Source organism: Leuciscus leuciscus, assembly GCF_965113295.1.
Source record: "Leuciscus leuciscus genome assembly, chromosome: 22".
NCBI lineage: Eukaryota > Metazoa > Chordata > Actinopteri > Cypriniformes > Leuciscidae > Leuciscus > Leuciscus leuciscus.
Window position 1 is genome coordinate 9,984,539 of NC_138746.1, and position 22,396 is coordinate 10,006,934.

Below are 22,396 nucleotides of genomic sequence, written 5' to 3' on the forward strand. Positions count from 1 at the left end.
TTTATCAAATTTAAGCATTAGAGGCACAAATCCCACGTGTCTGATAAATCATCTAACTTAAAATGAATCAAGTCCAAGGCTCATTCAACCGTGTTACCCATACAGGATATCAACAATAGCTTTACTCCCAAATTTAGACTAAATTAACTACAAACCAATATTAACTTAATATAGGGTAAATGTAATAAATTGAAACCCTGTTGCCTTTCTAGCGTTTTTATATTTGTTTATTTAATCGGGATTTTAAACTGTATTTATATGTCTTTATGTTCAAGCAATTTCTTTCACTGAGCCTGTAAAAAAAAAAAAAAAAAAAGCGAATGTCATTAGAATGGATTTTCGACCATTTGAATGAGCTCCAGACCCTATTTTGTACCTTTTGTCGAGGTAAGTGCCAAAACTCCCATTCGAAGCAGTGGCGCTCCGCTCCCGCTGTGTGTGACGTAGCTCTCCTCAGGAAGTAGCTGTCACATCCACATTGTACGGGAATAGACACAACACGCTTAGTAAGAACAGCACCAAAAACATCACGGTAAGTTCAAATGCATGGTTTGAAATAAAGAACATGAAAGAACCGTTTAATGGCCACACATCCTCCATCTGTTTTTGCGATTGTAACTACTAATCATTCTCAGTTGAGGGATGTAGGCTGTAGTAGGCTATATAAATAGGCGGTGGCTGATAGATGGAAGAATTGATGGGCTGCTGGCGATGCGTTCAACCTACCATTCAATTTACTGTTGTTACTATTCACTGCTACAGCTTTTACGTAAATTGCAATTAAGATTGTAGTATTCTGTAATATTTATTTATTTATTTGTTTGTTTGTTTATTAATGGGGGAGGGAACAGACGGACCAGGCAGGTTCTTGATCAGTTTATCATCACTGCACAGCACAGAAAATAAGCCAAGTGTACGCAATCACACTGCTTTCATACTTATTTTATACAATAGTTTCAATAAATTTCATTCCAAATAGTCATTAAGAGAATCTTAAGAGAATGCTTTTTAAGAAATGATATAATCTCTATATAATTGTACAATTGATATAATACTATTTATCTGTGAAATGTATACACCTTTATGAATAAATGTGTGTGTGTGTGTGTGTGTGTGTGTGTGTGTGTGTATATATAAATATATTATACATATACACTGTATAATAATTGTATAATTACAACAATTAGTTTGAATTTTTATCGTAAGATTTTATTAATTAATCATCAAAGTATAGTAAATCTCCATACACATTAAAATAATACCATGCACATACATGACATTTATGTTCTTATCAGACACATTCTTACAATAAAATGTTCCAGAAAGTCTCACGCCATTGTTAAGGGATAATTAAAGGGATAGTTCACGCAAAAATGAAAATTCTCTCATCATTTACTCACCTGAATGCTGGTAACCAAAATGTTGATGGTAGGCATTGACTTCCATAGTATGGAAAAAAAATACTAGGGCAGTCAATTGCTATACCGTCAACTGTATTATTCAAAATATATTATTTTGTCTTCAACAGAATAAAGAAACTCATACAGGTTTGGAACAACTTGAGGCAAGGCAAGTTTATTTATATAGCACATTTCATACACTATGGCAATTCAAAGTGCTTTACAGAAAGGAATTAAAATAATCACAAAATAAAAGCTAGGAAAATTAAAACAGTTATAAAAGAAATTAAAAGAGTAAAAAGATGAAATATGGATAAACTTCTCATCTGGCAAAACACCGGAGTATCATATTTTTCACAACTCCCAGGGTGAGTAAATGATGACAGAATAATTTTTTTTTTGATGAACTATCCCTTTAAGCTAAAATAGTGTTTATAAGTGAACGCTCTCGTGTCAGATGCAGTTTTTTCGTTCTCCTCCCTATATTGTTATTCTTTATATCCTCTCTGTCCCTATGTAGTGTATCTTCTGCTTTACCTATCAATCAAACCTCATTCCCACCCCTGCTTATAAAGTGCAATAGTGCCTGCCCACTTTTTCGTTGGTTTGAGAAGTATTTTTTCTATAAATTTTTCCCACAGGGATTTGAAAAAGTTTGCAATAAAGCATTATAAGCCATGAACCAACCAGCTACAATGTGAATCACAACATTACAAACTTTTATTTGAAGCAAAAAATATTAGAAAATTGGACAAAAAGACAAAGGTACAAGACTGCGTACTTAACGGCTTTAATGAGGGAAAGAACTACAATCCCATAAAGCATTGCGAATGGCATAATCAGATTAAAAACGATGATGGAATATAAAACTATTCATTTTTGATCAAATATATATTTAGAAAGAATAAATTTGAACCTTACCTGATTAACTTGAGGATGTCATTTGCGGTGCTTCATGAGAGTGCAGCATTTGTAGTGTGATTTTTTCCCCACGACTCCCTGATTTGTGGAATTTTCTGTACAGCATCATGGGTAATGTAGTTTTTCACCAGGAATTCCACTGTTACATTTTTTTTTTTTTAAACAAGTTGAAATAATGTGAACAGATGGCTTTAACACAAGCATATACCATTGACTGACTCACAGTAGCTGTCTTTAAATGTAGTTAAGTTTTTGTTATAAATCAATTTCCCTATGGAGAAACAAATAGTTTTACTTCCAGAACTCAACTGTTGCACTCAATTCCTATAACCTGATAGAGCACTGTCTGTCACTGATACAGATGAGAGGCTCTGTTTCATAGAGTGTTCAGAGAAGAGAAGCTCTCATTGTGTGATTTATGCATTGTTTGCATGTCTCCAATTGCTGTTTGGACTCACAATTGCTTACTGGTTTTTGTGAGCACAATGTTTTCAGCTGTGCACCTGTCCCTTCTAACTGTATAACATGTTGCGGACATCAGCATTTGCTTTCTGTGCAGAATGTGTAATACAGAAATAAGCCCACAGGGATTCAGTGCAGTTGTCGTTCATAAAGAGCATTAATCCTGTCAGTGTGCGTCTGTGTGTTGTTTGTCAGTCTGCTGAGGCTGTGCACACTTCTCCTGACTGAACTCACTCTTCTGTGTTTGGCTTTATATCGGATGCTGCCTGCGTCACATTTGAATAGGGCTGGAGAGGAACAGAGAGGCTGAATAGAGAGCCGGTCTTAAAGAGACCTGCTGCCTTAAACAGTCTTATTTGCTAAGTGTGTGAACAGTTGTGTATGAATGGATTCCATAGTAGAGAACCATAGTAGAAAAGAGTGCTGTTAAAGCCAGTGATCACCTCCGTACAAAGTCGCGCATGACCTTTAGTAATCCAGTGATTAATATGTAAAGGATAATGTACCGTCAGCTAGTCATTATCACAAAATAAATCCCAATAGAGTAATCAGGACTCTTGTATCACCCTGAAGGAGCTTATTTTGCATGAATGAAATACATTATCCTAGGTTTTACATTGTTACTTACCAAATAAATAAACTGACATAAATATTTATTTAAGTTTAAATTATTCAGTCTGTCGTGGCGCCCACGACGTGACGAGACTCTTGACGTGGCGGCCATGACGGCTGGAGACTCTGGCGTGGCGGGCGTGGCGGCCATGACGGCTGGAGACTCTGGCGTGGCGGCCATGACGGCTGGAGACTCTGGCGTGGCGGCCATGACGGCTGGAGACTCTGGCGTGGTGGCCATGACGGCTGGGTCCCAGCTGTGAATCTCAATGAATCAATGAATCTCCCTCGAGGATCATAAATGGAAAAAGGAATCTTGATTTTAAAGGGTTAGTTCACCCAAAAATTCTGTCATTATTTACTCACCCTCCAAATCCGTAAGACTTTCGTTCATCTTATTCTTTGGAACACAAATGAAGATATTTTTAATGAAATCTGAGAGCTTTATGTCCCTCTATTGACAGCCGACGCAACTTCCACTTCCAAGGCTCAGAAAGGTAGTAAAGACATCAGAAAAGTAATCCATGTGACTCATTTACACTGTACATTTACATTTATGCATTTGGCAGACGCTTTTATCCAAAGCGACTTACATTGCATTTCAGTGCTTTGCGCAAAAAACATTATTTACCACTATTTACAAAATATCATGAGAGCACTACGACACATGCGTGTTGTGTTGATGTGAGAGCAGACTAGATGCGTGTTGGAGATAAATATTTTGCAAATAAGGTGGTAAATTATTTTTTGCACAAACAAAGCAATCGTGTCGCTTCATAGAATTGGGGTTAAACCACTGGAGTCACATGGATTACTTTCATGATTGGGGCTTAGAAGTGGTAGTTGCGTAGGTTGTCAATAGAGGGACAGGAAATTCTCTGATTTCATAAAAAAGATCTTAATTTGAGTTCCAAAGATGACCGAATATCTTACGGGTTTGGAACGACATGAGGGTAAGTAATTAATGAAAATTTTTTTTTGGGGGTGAACTATCCCTTTAACTGGTCATTGAGTCTAGCATAATAAAAGGAAATCAAAGCACTGTCATGGTAGTGAGTCTGATGAGCAAGGTCCAAAACCTCACTAGAATGGTCCTCGAGGGAACAATCATCGTGAGTAAGGAGGGGGAGGTATTTTGCTGCTAGATCCATACTAATGGTTGGTTGGTCATTCTGTCACGGGTGTAGCAGCGACAAGGAGAGGTGAGGATATTTAGCAAGCAGTCTTTTTTCAAGAACGCATAACACAAAAGTAATCCAAACCAGGAGCCGATGGCAATAATCCAAACAAGATAACATAGGCAACACAGCAGACTCATCAGCTTTACATTGAGGTATAAAGACAACAACCAACAACTACAGACTGAAACACAAGGGTATAAATATACTGAGTTACAAGATAATGAGGAACAGGTGTGTTTGATGAGTAACCATGGAGACTGACAAGGCCAAGGGTAACTATAGAAACAAGGTACTACAGAAATGAAACACAGCATATGAAAACCAGACACAGTAAGACAGAAGGTAATAAAATGAAAGTCCTAGAATAAAAGAAGCAGGGGAATGGTGACACTGTTCTTTTTAGTTTGCATTTTACAACACTTCTTAAATAGCTGCACCAGTGTTATTTTAGTACCATTTATATATTATAGTGTTTAATAATATTTTGAATTAGCATTTATTCAGTTGTCATTTTCATTTTATTTTGTCATTTTGTCTTTTTAAAATATTTTATTTAGCTTTATTTTTTGTGATCAATAATAAAACTACACTGTAAATCATACACTATAAATAATAACTTTGGTCATCCTCTGTTAGGCCTTATTGTAAAGAATGTAAATGGTTTCTCTGTCTTTTAATCACTCAAAGAGTACATTTACATATTAAATATGTAAGTTTGATCATTATTTGGTGTAGGAGGGCTTTAGGACCCAGTTCTGCCTCTTTTGCTCTCCTGCAGAAGGCAGCACAGACATTAGCGCAGTTGCACTGCTCTCACACACTCACCTAGCAGCACAGATCAGTCAGCCAGACTTACACACACACACGTCACATTCTAACTCAATTTAATGCTGGGATCATTCTGACAATTCACATGCTAGCTGGTTCATCTGAGCTCAGACATCCAGCAGGACCTCCACTGGTGTCTCTCCTGTGTCCTCTCTGGGGTTCAGTCTGTGTCTCTGCTGGAGCTGAACCAAACCCTCTCAGACACTCATCGTATGGACAAAGGTTTTAGTGATGAGAGTTAGGTGGAGATAGAAAGGCAGACAGAGAGATAGGGAGACAGTGGGTTGGGGGATTGAATAGACTGCGCTGGTTGCTGAAGCAAGGCAAGGAACCGTTGTCAACAGCGACGCAGGAGCAGCATGTCTCAGATGAAAAGATACCCTTACAGCAGGGTGAGTGACATACAGTGGACACTCTTTTTGTGACACACGTACTGTCTGTCTGCCACCCTCAAAAACCTACTAATTGTATTAAAGTAGAATAAGTATGTGCTGTGCTGTGCAGTGATGAGCAGGTATACAGTATATATTTGCTCTCAATTGTGGACATGCAGGTGTTTTAGCATGTGTCAGACAAGAGCATGCGTGGGCTCAGTCAGTGTTCTGGAATTTGTAAGGCTCAGCTTTTAGCTAAAATGCATTTGCTTGTGTACAAAATGCTATGCAATCAATTGTAGTGTGTTTGTTTTAATGTATGAGGCAGTTTTTACTGCAGGCCAGTAATGGAGCAGTGCAATTTTTGGCACATTTGCTGAGTAACACAGCAACAACATAAAAAAGACTTTATCTTTGACTAAAAGCATTTTGTCAGATCATATTTAATTAGATTATTTTAACTTGATTCCAGCCCAAATCCTAATATTAAAACTGAACCAAAGCCTTTACTGTAGCTCATCTTCATTCTCTCAAGCTGACATGGTTAAATGTAGTAATAACTTCCAGTCTAGATCTCCAGACATAAATCTTATGCCCTTTTCTTGTATAAAACATTAGACAGCACTATGAACATTAAACCCCAGTTTAAATGGATTGTTAGGGAATAGTAATGCATCCCCACAAAGATAGTAAAACCTGAAATCATTTACATTATGGGGAGCAGCCAGCGAACACATTAATAAACTTACCAGACATGTCTTAATTACAACCTAAAAATGCAAAAAAGGTTTGCGTGAGGAATGGTTTAGGTTTAGGGTTAGAAGATAGAAAATCTCATTAGTACAGTATAAAAACAATAGAGGTCAATAAGTCCCCACCATGATAGAAAGGCAAATGTGTGTGTTTATTTATTCCTGTGAACTTATTCTCTGAAACCGTGTTGTGGATTATTAGAGGTTCTATAATACAAGAGGTTAGTTACTCAAATATAGGCCTATATTTAATATTTACACACTTTCACATTTTAATAAATATAATAATAAAATTAAAGCTTTTTTTAACAAGCTTCACAAGATCTATTTCAAAAATTACATTCCATAAACCCATAGTTTTCAACCCTTACTGACACAGTTAGTGACTTATTTCTGCTGAGTCACAAGTCAGTTTTCCGTAACTCCTGTCCTGTGCTCACAATGTATTATTCAGCTTAATCTTTCAACATTATTCAGTAACATCATTATATTAAATCTGTCTGTGTAATGAATGAATGTCACCTTGCAGTGAGCTGCTGCCAGTCTTTGCACAGGTCTGAGTTTTCAAGTTGCGAAGAGGTCACATCTATCATTTGTGTTCTCTTTCTATTGTTACATTGTAACCTAATGTCCCCACCTCTTCAGAGTTTACAATTAGAGTCAGCAAGAATAATAAAACACTGCAAATATTGTGCCTTAGCTTGTTACCTTTATGTGTCTGGTGCTTATTTTTAGTTTCTGAAATAAAACTAATTTTGGACCCCCGCCTCTGTGATTAGAGAGAGTTGAAATGACTTAATAGAAGTGAAATGGAGCAGGTCTCTCAGGATCAGCTGGTGTGTGTGTGTGTGTGTGTGTGTGTGTGTGTGTGTGTGTGTGTGTGTGTGTGTGTGTGTGTGTGTGTGTGTGTGTGTGTGTGTGTGTGTGTGTGTGTGTGTGTGTGTGTGTGTGTTTCTGCACACAATGACTGCAGGTAACAGTGCTTCTGCTTCATCTGGAGTCTTCTGCAGTAAAGATAAAAGCTGCGTCACAAACTTGTTTTCAGCCATTAGCTCGGGTCTGAGTGCTCCTAAATAACCACCAATTGTCCTCTCAGACATGCAATCTGGAGGGCATGAGAGACTAGTTCAGATACCTAATGAGGAGTCTGCAAATGGACTCAACTCCCCCAGATCATCTATTCAGTTGAATCTGATTGGCTGAGCTGCCATTTTAAAAATCTGATTGGCTGGAGGAGTGCCAATATATGTTCCAACAGCACTGTGACTTTTCACTGTTTGTGCATTCCAGAATCCAGACGGACTGTCGAGTTTTAGTGATGGGGATTTTTTTTGACTGCATGTTACATTGTTATGCCAGTAATTAATTCGTTCATTCAAATGATTCATTCAAAAATGCTGATTCATTCTAGAACGAAACAAATAAACTGCCTTTATTAGTCATTGAATGATTAATTCAACTAATTAGTTTTTTTAAAAAACACACAATATCAAACAGGATCTGCTGTGACTTCGTTTGGAACTATTTTCATTGGCACAGCAAAAACAGTCAAAGAGACTGACAGTGTTGTGTATTAAAGGTAGGGTAGGCAATGCTTTACATAAACACTTTTTGTTATACTGGTTGAAACTCTCTTCACATCCTGATAGCAATCAATAATAGAATTGGTCTAAATATAATAATTTTTTACATATATCTTCTATGGAAGTCTCAGGACCAAAAATGTTTTTCCAATCATTGCATTTGGTCCAAACGCAGTGATAGGATGTCCTGTCAGCCTATGTATTTCCATACGTCCGCACACTCCGCTCTCGCAAACATCACACATCCTCAGTGCGTTTCATGAGGCTGTGCAGAGTTATAGACAGACAGTCACAGAGCGCCGTACACAAACAGCAGCCGCATTTTACAGTTCCTCCTGAACCAAAACAACAAGCTTATGCTGCTTTCACGCCATGTTGTCATAATTACCGTAATTAAGAGATGGCAACCCGTGGCTCTCTACCCAGAGCTGTTCACACCCTCAGACTTGGAATTATGTGTTTCTATGGCAACACTATCGATGCCGAAATTAATCTGCAGCAGTCAGGTGGTACAAATCAGTGGTGTGGTCTTTAGCCTCCTTTTTAGAGCGCCCACCTCCTACGCCGGAGACCCCGGTTCGAATCCCGCTTGAAGCGGGTTGAGTAGGCCTGGTTACACTTTGAGACATGAGGTCATTTAGAGCTGTCTCTCTTGACGCTTTGCAGACTCTGCTGTGTGTGTGGTATTCATGTGTGTTGAACGAGGCGTGGATTTGGAGACTCTCTGAAGAGAGGGTGGGATCTTATGCTTTCAAACTAAGCTATACAGCTTGCTATTGCTAGCCTCTCCGAAGCTGCCTACCCTACTTTTAAATGTACATTTCTCAACATAAACTTCTTGTTTATTGATCTGTTGTATAAAAGCAGTATCACACAGTCATGTTGCTTCCTACTCTAATAACTTCTCAGAAATGTCCCAGCCATCGTTCCTAGTTTGTGACGTTAAGTAACCATGGCCACCCTTTGGTATGCTTTAATATTACTTTAATATCAAGCCAAGTGACAAAATATATCATACAAAGTTATATTTTCTAATAAATAAAATATGTTAGAGATGGTCTCAGAACTAATGTCCTTTTCCCTTGCCATTTTTCACTGATTTTTAACTGGCTGGTTTCAAAGGGGATTTTTAGTGGATGTACAGTATGAAGTCAGTTCTCCTCAAGTTCACACATGTGTCCTGGCAGAGTGAACATGATCCACTAACGTTTGACAACCAGAAAGAGTCCAAATTCTTCTCAAATTTAACTTCCTTTAAAAACTCCAATAGGTTTAATATATTGGATCTAATGCAATGGCATTCAGACATTTTAAGTGTGACTAAAGTGTTCAAATATTAAGTAACACTTTATTTCAGTAGTCCACTTTAGACATTCTACTAGCTATAAATAACTTTGTAACTATATGTCAACTAGCGGTCATTAGAGTATTAATAGACTGTCTGCTTAATATCTGCTAACACTTTATTTTGATGCTCCACCAACAGACATTTTACTGACTATAAGTGACTTTGTGAGTATGTCAACTTATTCTTCTAACCCTAACCTAACAGTCTACTATTACTCTACTGAGAGTTAGTTGACATGAAGTTGCAAATGAATGAGAGTTAGTTGACATGTAGCCGCAAAGTTACTTATAGTTTTCAAAGCATAATGTCTATAGGGGTCAATCAAAATAAAGTGTAACCAAATGTATTTTAGGGGCAATGTAAGCAAGAACATCTGGTCAGTTCTGGTCATCTGGTCTACCATTTTCTTTGATTTAATCAAAAGCTCTTTTTGTCATTCAAGGTTTTTTCTCTCTCATCCTCAGACCACCAGCAGTGGCAGCAGCAGAATGAGTTCAGATGGAGGCGGGCGGCCTGTTAAGGTGGGCTCTCTAGTTGAGGTCATCGGTAAAGGTCATCGAGGTACCGTGGCATATATTGGAAACACCCTCTTTGCCTCTGGAAAATGGGTGGGAGTCATTCTAGAGGAACCTAAAGGGAAGAATGATGGGACTGTGCAGGGCAAACGATATTTCACCTGTCAGGAGAACCATGGTATATTTGTACGCCAATCACAGGTACTCCCACACATGCTTGCTGCGTATAAACACTAATGGGTGTGATGGGTGAAAACATGTACAGTAAATGTTCTTGGAAACTGCTGTGACCTCTTGCAGATTCAGTTAGTTGAAGATTTGGCTGACACAACATCTCCTGACACGCCAGAAGCTGCCACCTCCAAAATGCTGAAACGAGGTAGGAAATCAGTTTCATGCACATCTGCTTGCAACCATTTTTTTTTACCATGAAATTGTAATCGTCTCATTTTATCTTTTCTTCTCAGAGATAATTGAAGGTCCAAGGTCAAACAAATTGGTGAGTGAGGAAAGGGATCTAACTCCAGTGGTCTTTTAAACAGGTGTTTAGTCTTGCTTAGCCAGACTTTTACAGTTTATTCTGGCCAAGAACGGCCCAATAAGACAGAAAAGGACTATCTGACTCATCTCAAAAAGCCACCAATTATAGTCTGACTTTCTAAATGCCAGGCAAGTTTATATGAAATTGTTGATACCACAATAATAGTCTGGTCTGTCACTGGCTCTACCAAAAAGAAATCAGCCGAAATTTGTGTAGTTACCTCTGATGACCTTGAAAGTTGCATATAGAGTCAACCAATCAGATTAGAGCTCACCATTTCAGGTACTGTAGCTCTTGCCATTTGTATGTGTAATATACATTAGATGGTCTGTGAATAGCCTGTGGTGTGTCATCGTCTGAGGCGGACTACTTTATGTTAAAAGCAGTACGAATGACCTGTTCTCTCCAGCAGAGGGGGATATAGTAACACTCTCTGGCCACAAACTATTGCTCATCCTGTATCTGTGTCTGTAAAAGTGAACCATGTTTCTGAACCCCTTCTTATTTTCACGGGCCACGGCTAACATTAATTTAACAAGCATGTCTTTGCACTTTGTGATTCTTCCCAGTCCCAACCAAAAAAATACACAAACACACATATAGTCCTTCTCTTTATCTCGTCTCTTGTTAAAAAGAAGTGTGCTTAATTCTACTGAATGTAGTATATTTCAAATGACAAATATTTACTATGACATACTACAGCACAAGTGTAGTACTTGATTGTAATTTTAACTCTGTTATTCGATATTATATTTAAAATGAATATATTTTAAATGTAACAAACTGCAACTTGATCATTACAAATTTGTGATTACAAATATATTTAAATACATGACATACAAGTTTCAATAGAAATTACATTAAAGTAAATTTTAGTTGACCATGTTTGTCACTACATTTGGCAGTACACTTTAATCATATTTCATAGATAGAATAAAATAAATACTACATTTTCATTTAATTGTGATGTGAATAACATGCAATCAAGTGTCTGGAAACATTACATTCAGTTCACAGTTAAGCATATTATTTATCTTTTTTTTTTAAATATGCTAAATTCTTCTTTTTCACAAAGGGTCCTAAACCTGCCCTCACTAATACAAACATGCATGAACGCAACCTGTCTGTTTTTTTCATAGACTTTTTATAAGGTTTCTGTCTAAGATACAAAGAGATGATTGCACTGTTTGTGTGGAGATCTTGGTGTGTTTGTATGTGAGAGACATTCATGCTCATTACAAACACACTGACTGATCAAACTTTAATCTGTCACCTCTTCCTCCTCCATCTGAGTGTGCAGAGAGGAACCAAACCAAAAAAGGTGCTGCATGTTTCTCTAACCTCTGTTTCAGTAATGATAATACAGCTCTGCAGTGTGTGTGTGTATGTGTATGTGTATGTGTATGTGTATGTGTGATTCGTGTTTGTTACTACATTGTTTATATTCATTTTATGTACATTTATTCATGTGTGCAAGTGCTTTGCTAGCTGGATGTCAGTGTTATTTGGCGAATGGATGCTTTTAAATGGATTATATGAATAAGCATGCTGAGTACAATGTGTTTATGTGTGTGAGGCAGACCTAGTGACCATGTCAGTGAACAAATTGAACTTGCTTTTGGTGTGTTAGTGCAGATATTCACAATTACTTTGTCACTGAGATTGTACATTTCTCAAAAGTCATTTTAAAAATGAGTTGTGTCAGTATGAATTTAGATAATATGCATTATTTTCTATTTTATTTAATGCACATTTATTTCTTCATTTGAAAGCTGCACATCTACATGTATCATAAAAGACCTCTACATAAATTTAACCTCTACATACATATTTATCTTGGGTCATCCTCACTTAAACACATATGAAATATGAACAGCAGTATTTTCTATCGATATACTATCATTAAAAAAATAGTCTAAGACCTCATTGAAAATCTGAGATTCAAAATGTAGTTTATACCTAGAAATAAACAGAAATTGAGGATTTTGAATAATTTAAAGCAAACTACAGCTGCAGGTTTTATTTTACTATGCAAATAAAATTCATAAAAAACATAAAGCTCACAGGAAAAGGTATATATTTACTACAATATAATAGTTTGTTCTTTCTCGTTTTTGCATGAATTCAGAATTTCTTTGAATGGCCAAAAATGATGTCCGCACAATTTGGCATGTTTCAATACGTTATCATAAATTAAACAATTGACTCAAGCACAACTACGCAATATGCTTACAACATTTAAAAAAAATTATAATAAATTGAATAAAAGGTGAATATTTAAAATGTTTTTGGCTGTAAATCACCTCTGGCCACTACTGTATTTCTACATCACCACAAAATTATGCTAAAATATATTTTTTTACTGTATTTTTTTGTTTTATTTTTTACTGTAATTTTTTAAGGATTGTGTTCTTTGTAGAAGAATCATTTTGGGTTCCCCAAAGAAATTCAGCAAACAGTTCTTGAAATAACCATTTTTAGTGTGAAGAACAATTTTATAATCTAAAGAACCCTTTTCCACTAAAAATTTTTTTTTTAGAGCGTATGATATAAACTATGTTTGTTGAAAGACCGAGAGATTGATTCCCCCTGAGCCAAACCTTGTACGGCATCCTGGCTTGGCATTAACTGTCTTGTCATTAGGCCACCAATGAAACATTGAACTTGAAAGCCCTGTGTGCGCATCCCTGCGTTTTCTTCTAAATGTCAGTGTTTGAGGGTAATGGTATTTAGGAGGATATCTGGTTCAGGCTGTCAGGATTGTTTGGAGCTCTTGCTATGAGGACATTAATAGAGAAAAGGGCCTGTATTTTTAACTGGCTTATAACCTTCACTTCTTTAACATTAGAAAACAGTGGTAACATCAATGAATTCAGCAATTCATATTACATAAGGTAATAGAAACAAAGCTTGTTCAATTTGGGGTTTTACATTTTTAAAAAAATTTTTTTATTAAAGCTAAACCACAGTGTTAACGTTTTACTAGTGATTTTCTTTACCAATTTTACCGCACCCACCAAAGTTACTTGATCTTAAGGATAGTCGACTCAGTGATAGTGAAATGGTCATCTTGGTGGAATTATAAATGACTGAAGAAACTCACAAAAGCTGTGTAAGTGTTTTGAAACCCCATCCAGAAGCAAACAACAGTGCAGAAGTTAGCATCATATTTTTTAAACAGTTACATTATATTGTGTTAACATTATACATAAAATTATTATTATATTATTATAATATAATATTATATCATTATATTAAAATATATATATATATAATATTTAATATATAGTAGTTATGTAAAATTATAAATCCGTATACAATTTTATATATACAAGAATATCTTGAGTACGGTGAATAAACATTATGAACTACACACTGTAAGTAGACAGGTTCTATGATGTATTCAAAATTTTGCAACAATTGCTTTATTACAGGAAATCTGGAATGTTGTTAAGTGTTTTTAGTTTTAGTTAGTATTAACTTACAACTAGTAAGTATCATGTAAGTAGAGATGCAGGCCTTGGAATGGGATGCAGAGAGGAAACAGTGAAAGGCCTATTATTCACTTTTGTTCATCCCCCTCTCTGTTTTCTACTACACATCACTTTTCTCTCTTGCAGAGCTGTAATGTGATACATCAGTCTATCTCCATCCTTCTCTACTCTGTTCTTTAATGGATCTGCAAATCATGCTCTAACAAACCACAGTAATGCATTTTTAAACATACAGAAACACATTTCAAATCTTAGAATGTTTTATATTGAATTAGGGGTAACACTTTGGTAACATTTTACAATAAGGTTTAATTTTTTAACAGTTAACTATATTAGTTAACATGAACTAACAATGAACAATACTTTTACAGCATTTATTAAACTTAGTAAAATGTGAACAAATAGAACTTTGGATTTTAAAAATGTATTAGTAAATGTTGAAATTGCCATTAACTAAGAATAAAAAAATGTAGAAGTATTTTTCAATAGTTCGTGTTAAGTAACCAAAACCAACCCAGACCTCAGCTGACTTTTTTCTGTTTCTGGCTAACCAAACTCAAGCCGGAAAGAAAAGATGCCTTTTGTTTCTTTTTGTTGGCCAGACAAAAGCCAGAGCTCAGCCTAATTCTGTTTTACACAAGACACTAATTCTGTTTGACACCAGAATCAAGCCAGAAGTGCAGAATGTAAGCCAGATTTGGCACAGACTCTGTTGCTATCTGGGTACCTCGTTAACTGTAGTTAACTGTTTGGTGGCTGGGTACCTGTAGCTAACTAATGGATACCTGTATTTAACTAATGGGAGGCTGGGTACCTGTAGTAAACTAATGGTTACCTGTAGTTTACTAATGGGTGGCTGGGTACCTGCAGTTAACTAATTGGTACCTGTAGTTAACTAATGGGTGGCTGGGTACCTGTAGTTAACTAATGGGTACCTGTAGTTAACTAATGGGTACCTGAAGTAGTTAACTAATGGGTGGTTGGGTACCTGTAGTTAACTAATGGGTACCTGTAGTTAACTAATGGGTGGTTGGGTACCTGTAGTTAACTAATGGGTACCTGTAGTTAACTAATGGGTGGTTGGGTACCTGTAGTTAACTAATGGGTACCTGTAGTTAACTAATGGGTGGTTGGGTACCTGTAGTTAACTAATGGGTACCTGTAGTAGTTAACTAATGGGTGGCTGGGTACCTGTAGTAAACTAATGGTTACCTGTAGTTTACTAATGGGTAGCTGGGTACCTGTAGTTAACTAATGGGTTCATGTAGTAGTTAACTAATGGGTGGTTGGGTACCTGTAGTTAACTAATGGGTACCTGTAGTAGTTAACTAATGAGTGGCTGGGTACCTGTAGTTAACTAATGGATGGCTAGGTACCTGTAGTTAACTAATGGGTGGCTGGGTACCTGTAGTTAACTAATGGATGGCTAGGTACCTGTAGTTAACTAATGGGTAGATGGGTACCTGTAGTTAACTAATGGATACCTGTAATTAACTAATGGGTGGCTGGATACCTGTAGTTAACTAATGGGTACCTGTGTAGTAGTTAACTAGTGGATGGCTAGGTACCTGTAGTTAACTAATGGGTGGCTAGGTACCTGTAGTTCACTAATGGGTACCTGTAGTTAACTAATGGAGGCTGGGTACCTGTAGTTAACTAATGGGTACCTGTATTTAACTAATGGAGGCTGGGTACCTGTAGTTAACTAATTGGTGGCTCGGTACCTGTAGTAAACAAATAGAACCTTATTGTAGAGTGTTACTGAATTAGGATTAGACAGTGTTTTTGGGTGTGCATAATTGTTGAACTTGTGTAGATATATCTTCAATTTAAACCATTAGTTGGTAAAACAGGTAGAGAAAAACATGGTCTGCCTGCACTTATACTCAGACATGTTCCTGCCGCTACACTGGCCTGAAGAGCCCATAGAGATACTAATGGAGTGTTGCTAGGATACAGGCTAGACTCCCATCAGTCCCTTCCTTTCTCCCTCTTTCCCCTTTTGTTACAGGCTGTCTCTCTCTCTCTCTCTGTCTGTCTGGAGGGAGGGGTGTAGTGATGTAATGTACTTGCTAAGCAGCCGTTGGCACAGCAGAGCGGCACTGAGAGCTTATGAGTGGAAAGAGCAGGAGAGCGAGAGATGGATGCAGACAGAGAGAGACGGCTACTGTTTAGCAGAACCTCAAGGACAGCATTATAATCAGTGCTTAGTGCTTAGAAAAGGGCTCGGTTCTGTTCTTGTTGGAGAAAAAGGATTAAAATTGCTGCAGTGCAAGAGAGGAGAGTCATTTCAGCCGCAGCAGAGACAACCTGCAACACCGTCGCTGTGTGTGTGTGTGTGTGTTTGTGTGTCTAGCACTTGCCAACTGCTGTATGAGTGTTTGTGGCTTTGCTGTGGGCTTGGCCTGCTCTCATCTCGATCTGCTGCTAATGTGACTCAATCCTTTTTCCTGCTCTTTTTCTGCACCTGGTGTGTGTGTGTGTGTGCACCTGTTTGTGTCTTTTTTCTCTTCAATCGCCAATATGATGAGACAGGCACCTACGACTCGTAAGGTACAGATTGTTTACTACTTCTGTGGCATGCAAAACTCTCAGTGGTTTATTGCCTTGCTAGGGTGTTTGTGATTCTGGAGACAATTTTCCTTTTGTTTTTCTCTGATCGTTGGTATGTTAGCGCAGGTTCTTATTCTCAGCATTGTATTCATTGCTAAAAAGTTCATTTCAATTCATTTGTTTGATTAGTACATTTTGTTCTCTTTATAGACAAGCATAACTAAAAAGATCTGATGATATACAGTGGCCACTAAAAGTATTTAACTTGAAAATGTATGAATGTTTTTGCATTTTAAAACAAAATAACAAAACGTGGTAAAACTTCCTAAAAAGAAGTTTGTTCTGGTTTCAGTATAAACAATATATATTGTATATCAATTATTCTGGTTAGTGGATCATATTCATAGTTGAAGTGATTTTCATCTTTAAGTGATTTTTCTTTTATAAAGAAGTTATGCTCAAAACAATTTGGTGTAGAATTTTATTTTTCTAACTCTAAATTTCTAGTAAATTTCACAAACAATTACAAAGAAATGGCAAGTAACCCATTGACTTCGAAAAATATTTTTTCATAAGTGTGATTCTAATCTTAAGTGTGACGTTTGGGGCAACTGTTTATACATTACAGTTTAAGGATCAGTTTATGTAAGTAAAAAAAGAAAAGAAATTAATACTTTTTTCAAGGATGCATTGAATTGATCAAATTTGACAGTCGACATTTATAATGTTACAAATGATTTATATTTCAAATAGATTCATTAATCAAATAGATTTATTAATCAAAGAATCCTAAAAAAGTATCAGTTTCCACAAAAATATTAAGCAGCACAACTGATAATAAAAAATGTTTCTTCAGCATCAAATCAGAATATTAAAATTATTTCTGAAGGATCATGTGACACTGAGTAAGGATGCTGAAAATTCAGCTTTGCCATGAATAAATTGCATTTTTTAAATATATTAAAAATAGTACATTTTTTATTTTAAATTGTAATAATACTTCATAATATTATTATTTTCACTTTGTTTTTGATCAATTTAATGCAGCCTTGGTGAGCATAAGAGACTTCTTTTAAAAACATTTAAACATCTTAATGACAAGATATTTGTACGGTAGTGTAAACTTTTGTAACTGGCATATAGATTTAGAATATTTCACTATTATGTGTATGTACAACAGGTTTGTCTGAGTTGTAACTATCAGATGATCTGTATAACAATACAAACATGTGCTGACCATCTGTGTGTGTGCATGCTTGTATGTAAACGAGTGTACTTGTTTGACCCAGTTGGTGCCAGGCACTCTGCTTTGTGGGCAGGCAGACAGACAGCTTCATAGAGTGGGTTAGTGTTTGACTCTTTATGTGCTAAAAGAGTATTTTTGATGTTAGGGATATGAGACAGACAGCAGAGCTTGTCAACATGTGATGAGATAAACGTGTGAAGGTTACTGAGGCTCACACGGACACTTTTGGAGTTCTTGTTTAATGCATGTGCCTTACTAATCTTTACTATATGTGTGTTTTCTCCTGTTTTTTCTTTGATTCTCCTTTCTTCATCTTTCTACTAACCCGTGGTGGTTATAAATCTGTGTTCGATTGTCCTCTCCTCAGACCACGGTCAGAAGGCCCAAGGTGAGCTCAGTCCTGCAGGTCACATGCATCATTTGAGAGTTATTGTTAGAAGTTGAGCATCATTGATCTCTGCGTCTCTCTTTCAGCAAACGCGGGCTGGAGTGGGTGTGAAGGTGGGCTCTGGATCAGCATCTGCTGGAGAGATGAGCAGTAGTGAACCCAGCACACCTGCCCAAACACCACTGGCTGCTCCAGTTATACCTTCACCTGTGGGAAAACTGCCCTCTCCTGGTGCTCATCCCTTCCCGGGCCCCACCAAGGTCAGATGCTTTTAGTCACACATGGTTACAGACACAAATTAACCACTGTTTTTTTTTTACTAGATCATTTGCAATGTGAAAATGTCTGTAAAGGTTTTCATTTGTCAAGCTCACAGATGTTGTAAAAGATGTTGTGTCACTCAAAGGCTACTGATCGGTTGTCACACGTTGGTGCTATGAAGAGCACGACTCAGGAGAATATGACAAAAACATCGTTAGTCTTTAATCCAATAATCCAAAACAAGAATACTCAGGAGAACTAGTAACAATGTAAAACTCAGATGACGAATAATGAACAGAGAGAAATCAAGGCTTAAATACTCAGGGATGTAATCAACTGAACAGAAACAGGTGCATGAAACTAATTAACAACAAAGGAAACTAACTAAGGAACACAGGCAGGCGAAACAGGGACAGAAGGGTTTCATTTTTACTGTGTTCTGTCCCTGTTTTGTCTGCCTGTGAGACATGTGATGTGGGAGAAACACCAAATGAGGGGGAAATAATTGTAAAACTAAATATGACATGTTAGCAAAATACTTTTGTGTAATTTCCAATCAAGCTGTAATTTTACATATATAAAAAGTTGGCTATGAAATTTTCCAAATGCTATTAAACATATTTTGAGATGTGATGGAAATGAATGAATTCTCCTGTGATGTATCATGTACAGGTATGTACTGTATGTACAAATCAAATATACTAGTTACTAGAGTGAAAAAGTGTGTTGTAGGAGATTTATTTTATAGAAGTCCACAGGGCCAAAAGTGCCATTAGCTGAAGAAACACCTAAATCATTTAGAAGGTTTTTAACTATTGAGCAACAAAATATAGAAAATAGCATTTCTCTTCCATTCATGTAAATGTGAGAGTTCTTCTTGTTTCTCTCACAATCTCTGCACTCTGCTTGCAGGAAGAGGAGTCACTGCGTGCCCAGGTGAAGGATCTGGAGGAGAAGTTGGAGACACTGAAGATGAAGAGGATGGAGGACAAGATAAAGCTGAAGGAGCTTGAGAAGCACAAGATTCAGCTGGAGCAGCTGCAGGAGTGGAAGAGTAAGATGCAGGAACAACAAAACGAATTGCAGAAACAACTCAAAGAGGCCAAGAAGGTATCGACTATATTTTTACTACACAGTAATAGTCCAGAATACTGTATCGTGATAAGTGTCATTGTGTGGATAATGAAGCTAACTCATATTAATGTAGGAAGCTAAGGAAGCTCTTGAAGCTAAAGAGCACTACATGGAAGAGATGGCAGATACAGCAGATGCCATTGAGATGGCCACCCTGGATAAGGAAATGGCTGAAGAACGGGCCGAATCACTGCAACTGGAGGCTGACGCTCTAAAAGAGAGAGTGGATGAGCTGACCATGGACTTGGAGATACTCAAACATGAGATTGAGGAAAAAGGTACAAATACATTCTCTTATGCTCACCAAGGCTGCATTTATTTGATTTAAAATACAGTAAAAACAGTTATATTGTGAAATATTATTACAATTTAAAAGAACTGTTTATCATCTTAATATATTTTAAAGTGCAATTTATTCCTGTGATCCAGAGTTGAATTTTCAGCATCATTACTCCAGTCTTCAGTGTCACATGATCCTTAAGAAATCCTTCTAAAATGCTGATTTGGTGGTTTAAGAAACAATTTTGAAAACAAAATGGTGCGGTTTCATATTTTTATACATATGGTTTCATATTAGAGTTTATTTATTTTTTTTTGGAATTCTTTGATGAATAGAAATTTCAAAAGAACAGCATCTATTTGGAATTGAAATCTTGTAAATAATAAATGTCTGTACTTTCTGTATTGATCAATTTAATGAACCCTTGCTAAAATAAAAAAGTAAATCACCACACATATTAATTTATGAAAATTCAGGTTCGGATGGAGCAGCGTCTAGTTACCATGTAAAGCAGTTAGAGGAGCAGAATGCTCGACTGAAGGAGGCTTTGGTGAGGTGAGTCTGTGTTCAGTCCCATTGTTCAATGATGTTTTTTGATTTGATGTTGCTCTGTGAAGATTATAATATCAATTGCTCTGTGCATTAGGATGCGTGACTTGTCAGCATCAGAGAAACAAGAGTATGGAAAGCAACAGAAACAAATGGAGAAGAAAAATTTTGAGCTGGATACACTAAGATGCCAGAAAGAAAAACAACAGGAGGAAATGAAGATGGCTGAGAAAACTATCGATGAGCTCAAAGAGCAAGTGAGTTCTGCCAGTACTAAAACTATGATGTAGTGACAGCTTTTTATATCTCTATGTGTTCTTCAAAACTTTTGTAACTTTGGACACTCAACTTTGCTATATGTATGGTACTAAATTAATATCATGTTCATATACCAAGGTACCATTTCCAAAAATGCATGGCAATACCATAAGGTACTCCAAGTTTAACCGCTCCTACTTGGTCCTACTCTGAGTGGGATTTGAACTGTTGTGCTAGCGCGCCTCTTGAGGCCAGGGGATTGAGGTTTACACCAAAGCTCTTACTGGCCTGGGCTGGGTTTCCCGATAACGATGGATCTTAGCACTTACGAGGATTTTCTGCGAGCGACTTTACGAACGTTCGTGTTCATTTCACGTGCGTTTCACAAAAATGCACTTAGCACGATCGTTCGCAGCTGTGCTTTAAGTGCTACTTAAGAGTCGCTGTCCATTCGCGAAGTGCTGAAATATAACCTTATATGGAATCGTATTCTGAACGTTTAACCTAATAATTGTCATATGTTGTGGATTAGCAATTAAGACAAGTCTATATAAAGCACCTACAGGCGGAGGCACTTACAAAATGGCAAAAAAAAAGGGGAAAAAAAGAAAACATACCTTTCAAAAAGATGAAATGAATGTCCTTTTAGAGGAGATAGAGAGAAACAAAGATGTAATTTTTAACAGATTTAAAGGATTTATTTTTTTGTTCATTCATTTAATTTGGATTAAAATTATTAGATTAATTTATTTCAATTTTTTTGTTTTGTTTTCTGACCTTTTTAATTATTTAATTTATATTTTCATTTAACCAACAACAAAAAAAGAGTAATAAAGTGTACAATAAAGTACAATCAAAACCTTATATTATAATCACATTGCATTTGAATAAAGTTAAAGGTGTAATCTGCCGGTTGTCCTGCAGGTGTCCTCATAAATCTGTCTTCTTACGATGCACTTGGGGATGTACGATTACTCCAGAGCACTCGTAGTTCTACGAAGATTTTCAAGTGCTACTTAAGCTACGATGCTTTTGGGAAACAGACCATAATATTAAGATCAGTCGTACGATCGTTTTTACGATCAACTTAGGCTTACGATGCTTTTGGGAAACGCAGCCCTGTATTACACTCACTCCCCTAAACCTCACTCCCATCTGGGTCACTAAACCAGTCTTATTTGACCGCCTTCGAGTGGGATTCGAACTGTGGTCTCCGGCGTGAGAGGTGGCCGCGCTAACAAGGAAGCTAAAGGCTGTGGTTGCTAGCGTGACTCTTGAGCCCAGGGGAGTGAGGTTTACACGCACAGCTCTTACTTCAAATACTATGGTATATGTCCAAAAATTATGCTAATTTACATAACTTGATATTGTTTTGCCATGTCCAAAAATCTATTTTATGTACCGTGGTACTGAATGAATTTCATATTAATGTACCATGGTACCATATCCAATAAAATGTGGTAATATCATATGGTACTTCAAGCCATTTCAAAGAATACTATGGTACATGTTTTTTTTTCCATTGCATGTTCAAAGGAAAATAATAAAAAGTAATTATTATTATTGAATTATTATTGAAATGTAATATATTTATATGTAATCTAAAAAATAATGTAAAGTTATTGTCAGCATAATACCATGGTACATTTTTGGTGCTTTTCCTTATTGTGGGTATATGGTAATAGTCTCTATAATATGTATGTGCTCGTGTGTGTC

The 22,396-nt window shown here is 36.7% G+C and overlaps 1 protein-coding gene across 5 annotated transcripts in view; it reads left to right on the forward strand.

Annotated features, from left to right (window-relative positions):
* Positions 1-426: 426 nt before the first annotated feature.
* The window catches only part of dctn1b (dynactin 1b), a 35,814-nt gene continuing 13,844 nt past the window's right edge, over positions 427-22,396 (forward strand). For 2 of the 5 annotated variants that reach the window (XM_082153055.1, XM_082153056.1), the window contains exons 1-12: positions 5,369-5,796; positions 9,926-10,177; positions 10,277-10,355; positions 10,444-10,475; positions 11,818-11,838; positions 16,547-16,564; positions 18,178-18,198; positions 18,285-18,458; positions 19,372-19,569; positions 19,667-19,871; positions 20,350-20,428; positions 20,520-20,679. In XM_082153055.1, coding sequence (XP_082009181.1) covers positions 5,764-5,796; positions 9,926-10,177; positions 10,277-10,355; positions 10,444-10,475; positions 11,818-11,838; positions 16,547-16,564; positions 18,178-18,198; positions 18,285-18,458; positions 19,372-19,569; positions 19,667-19,871; positions 20,350-20,428; positions 20,520-20,679 — 1,272 coding nt within the window. In that variant the 5' untranslated portion in view covers positions 5,369-5,763. Of the gene's footprint in view, positions 533-1,528; positions 1,570-5,368; positions 5,797-9,925; positions 10,178-10,276; positions 10,356-10,443; positions 10,476-11,817; positions 11,839-16,546; positions 16,565-18,177; positions 18,199-18,284; positions 18,459-19,371; positions 19,570-19,666; positions 19,872-20,349; positions 20,429-20,519; positions 20,680-22,396 lie in introns of those variants that run through there. The other 3 variants (XM_082153059.1, XM_082153058.1, XM_082153057.1) reach the window with 3 other exon arrangements.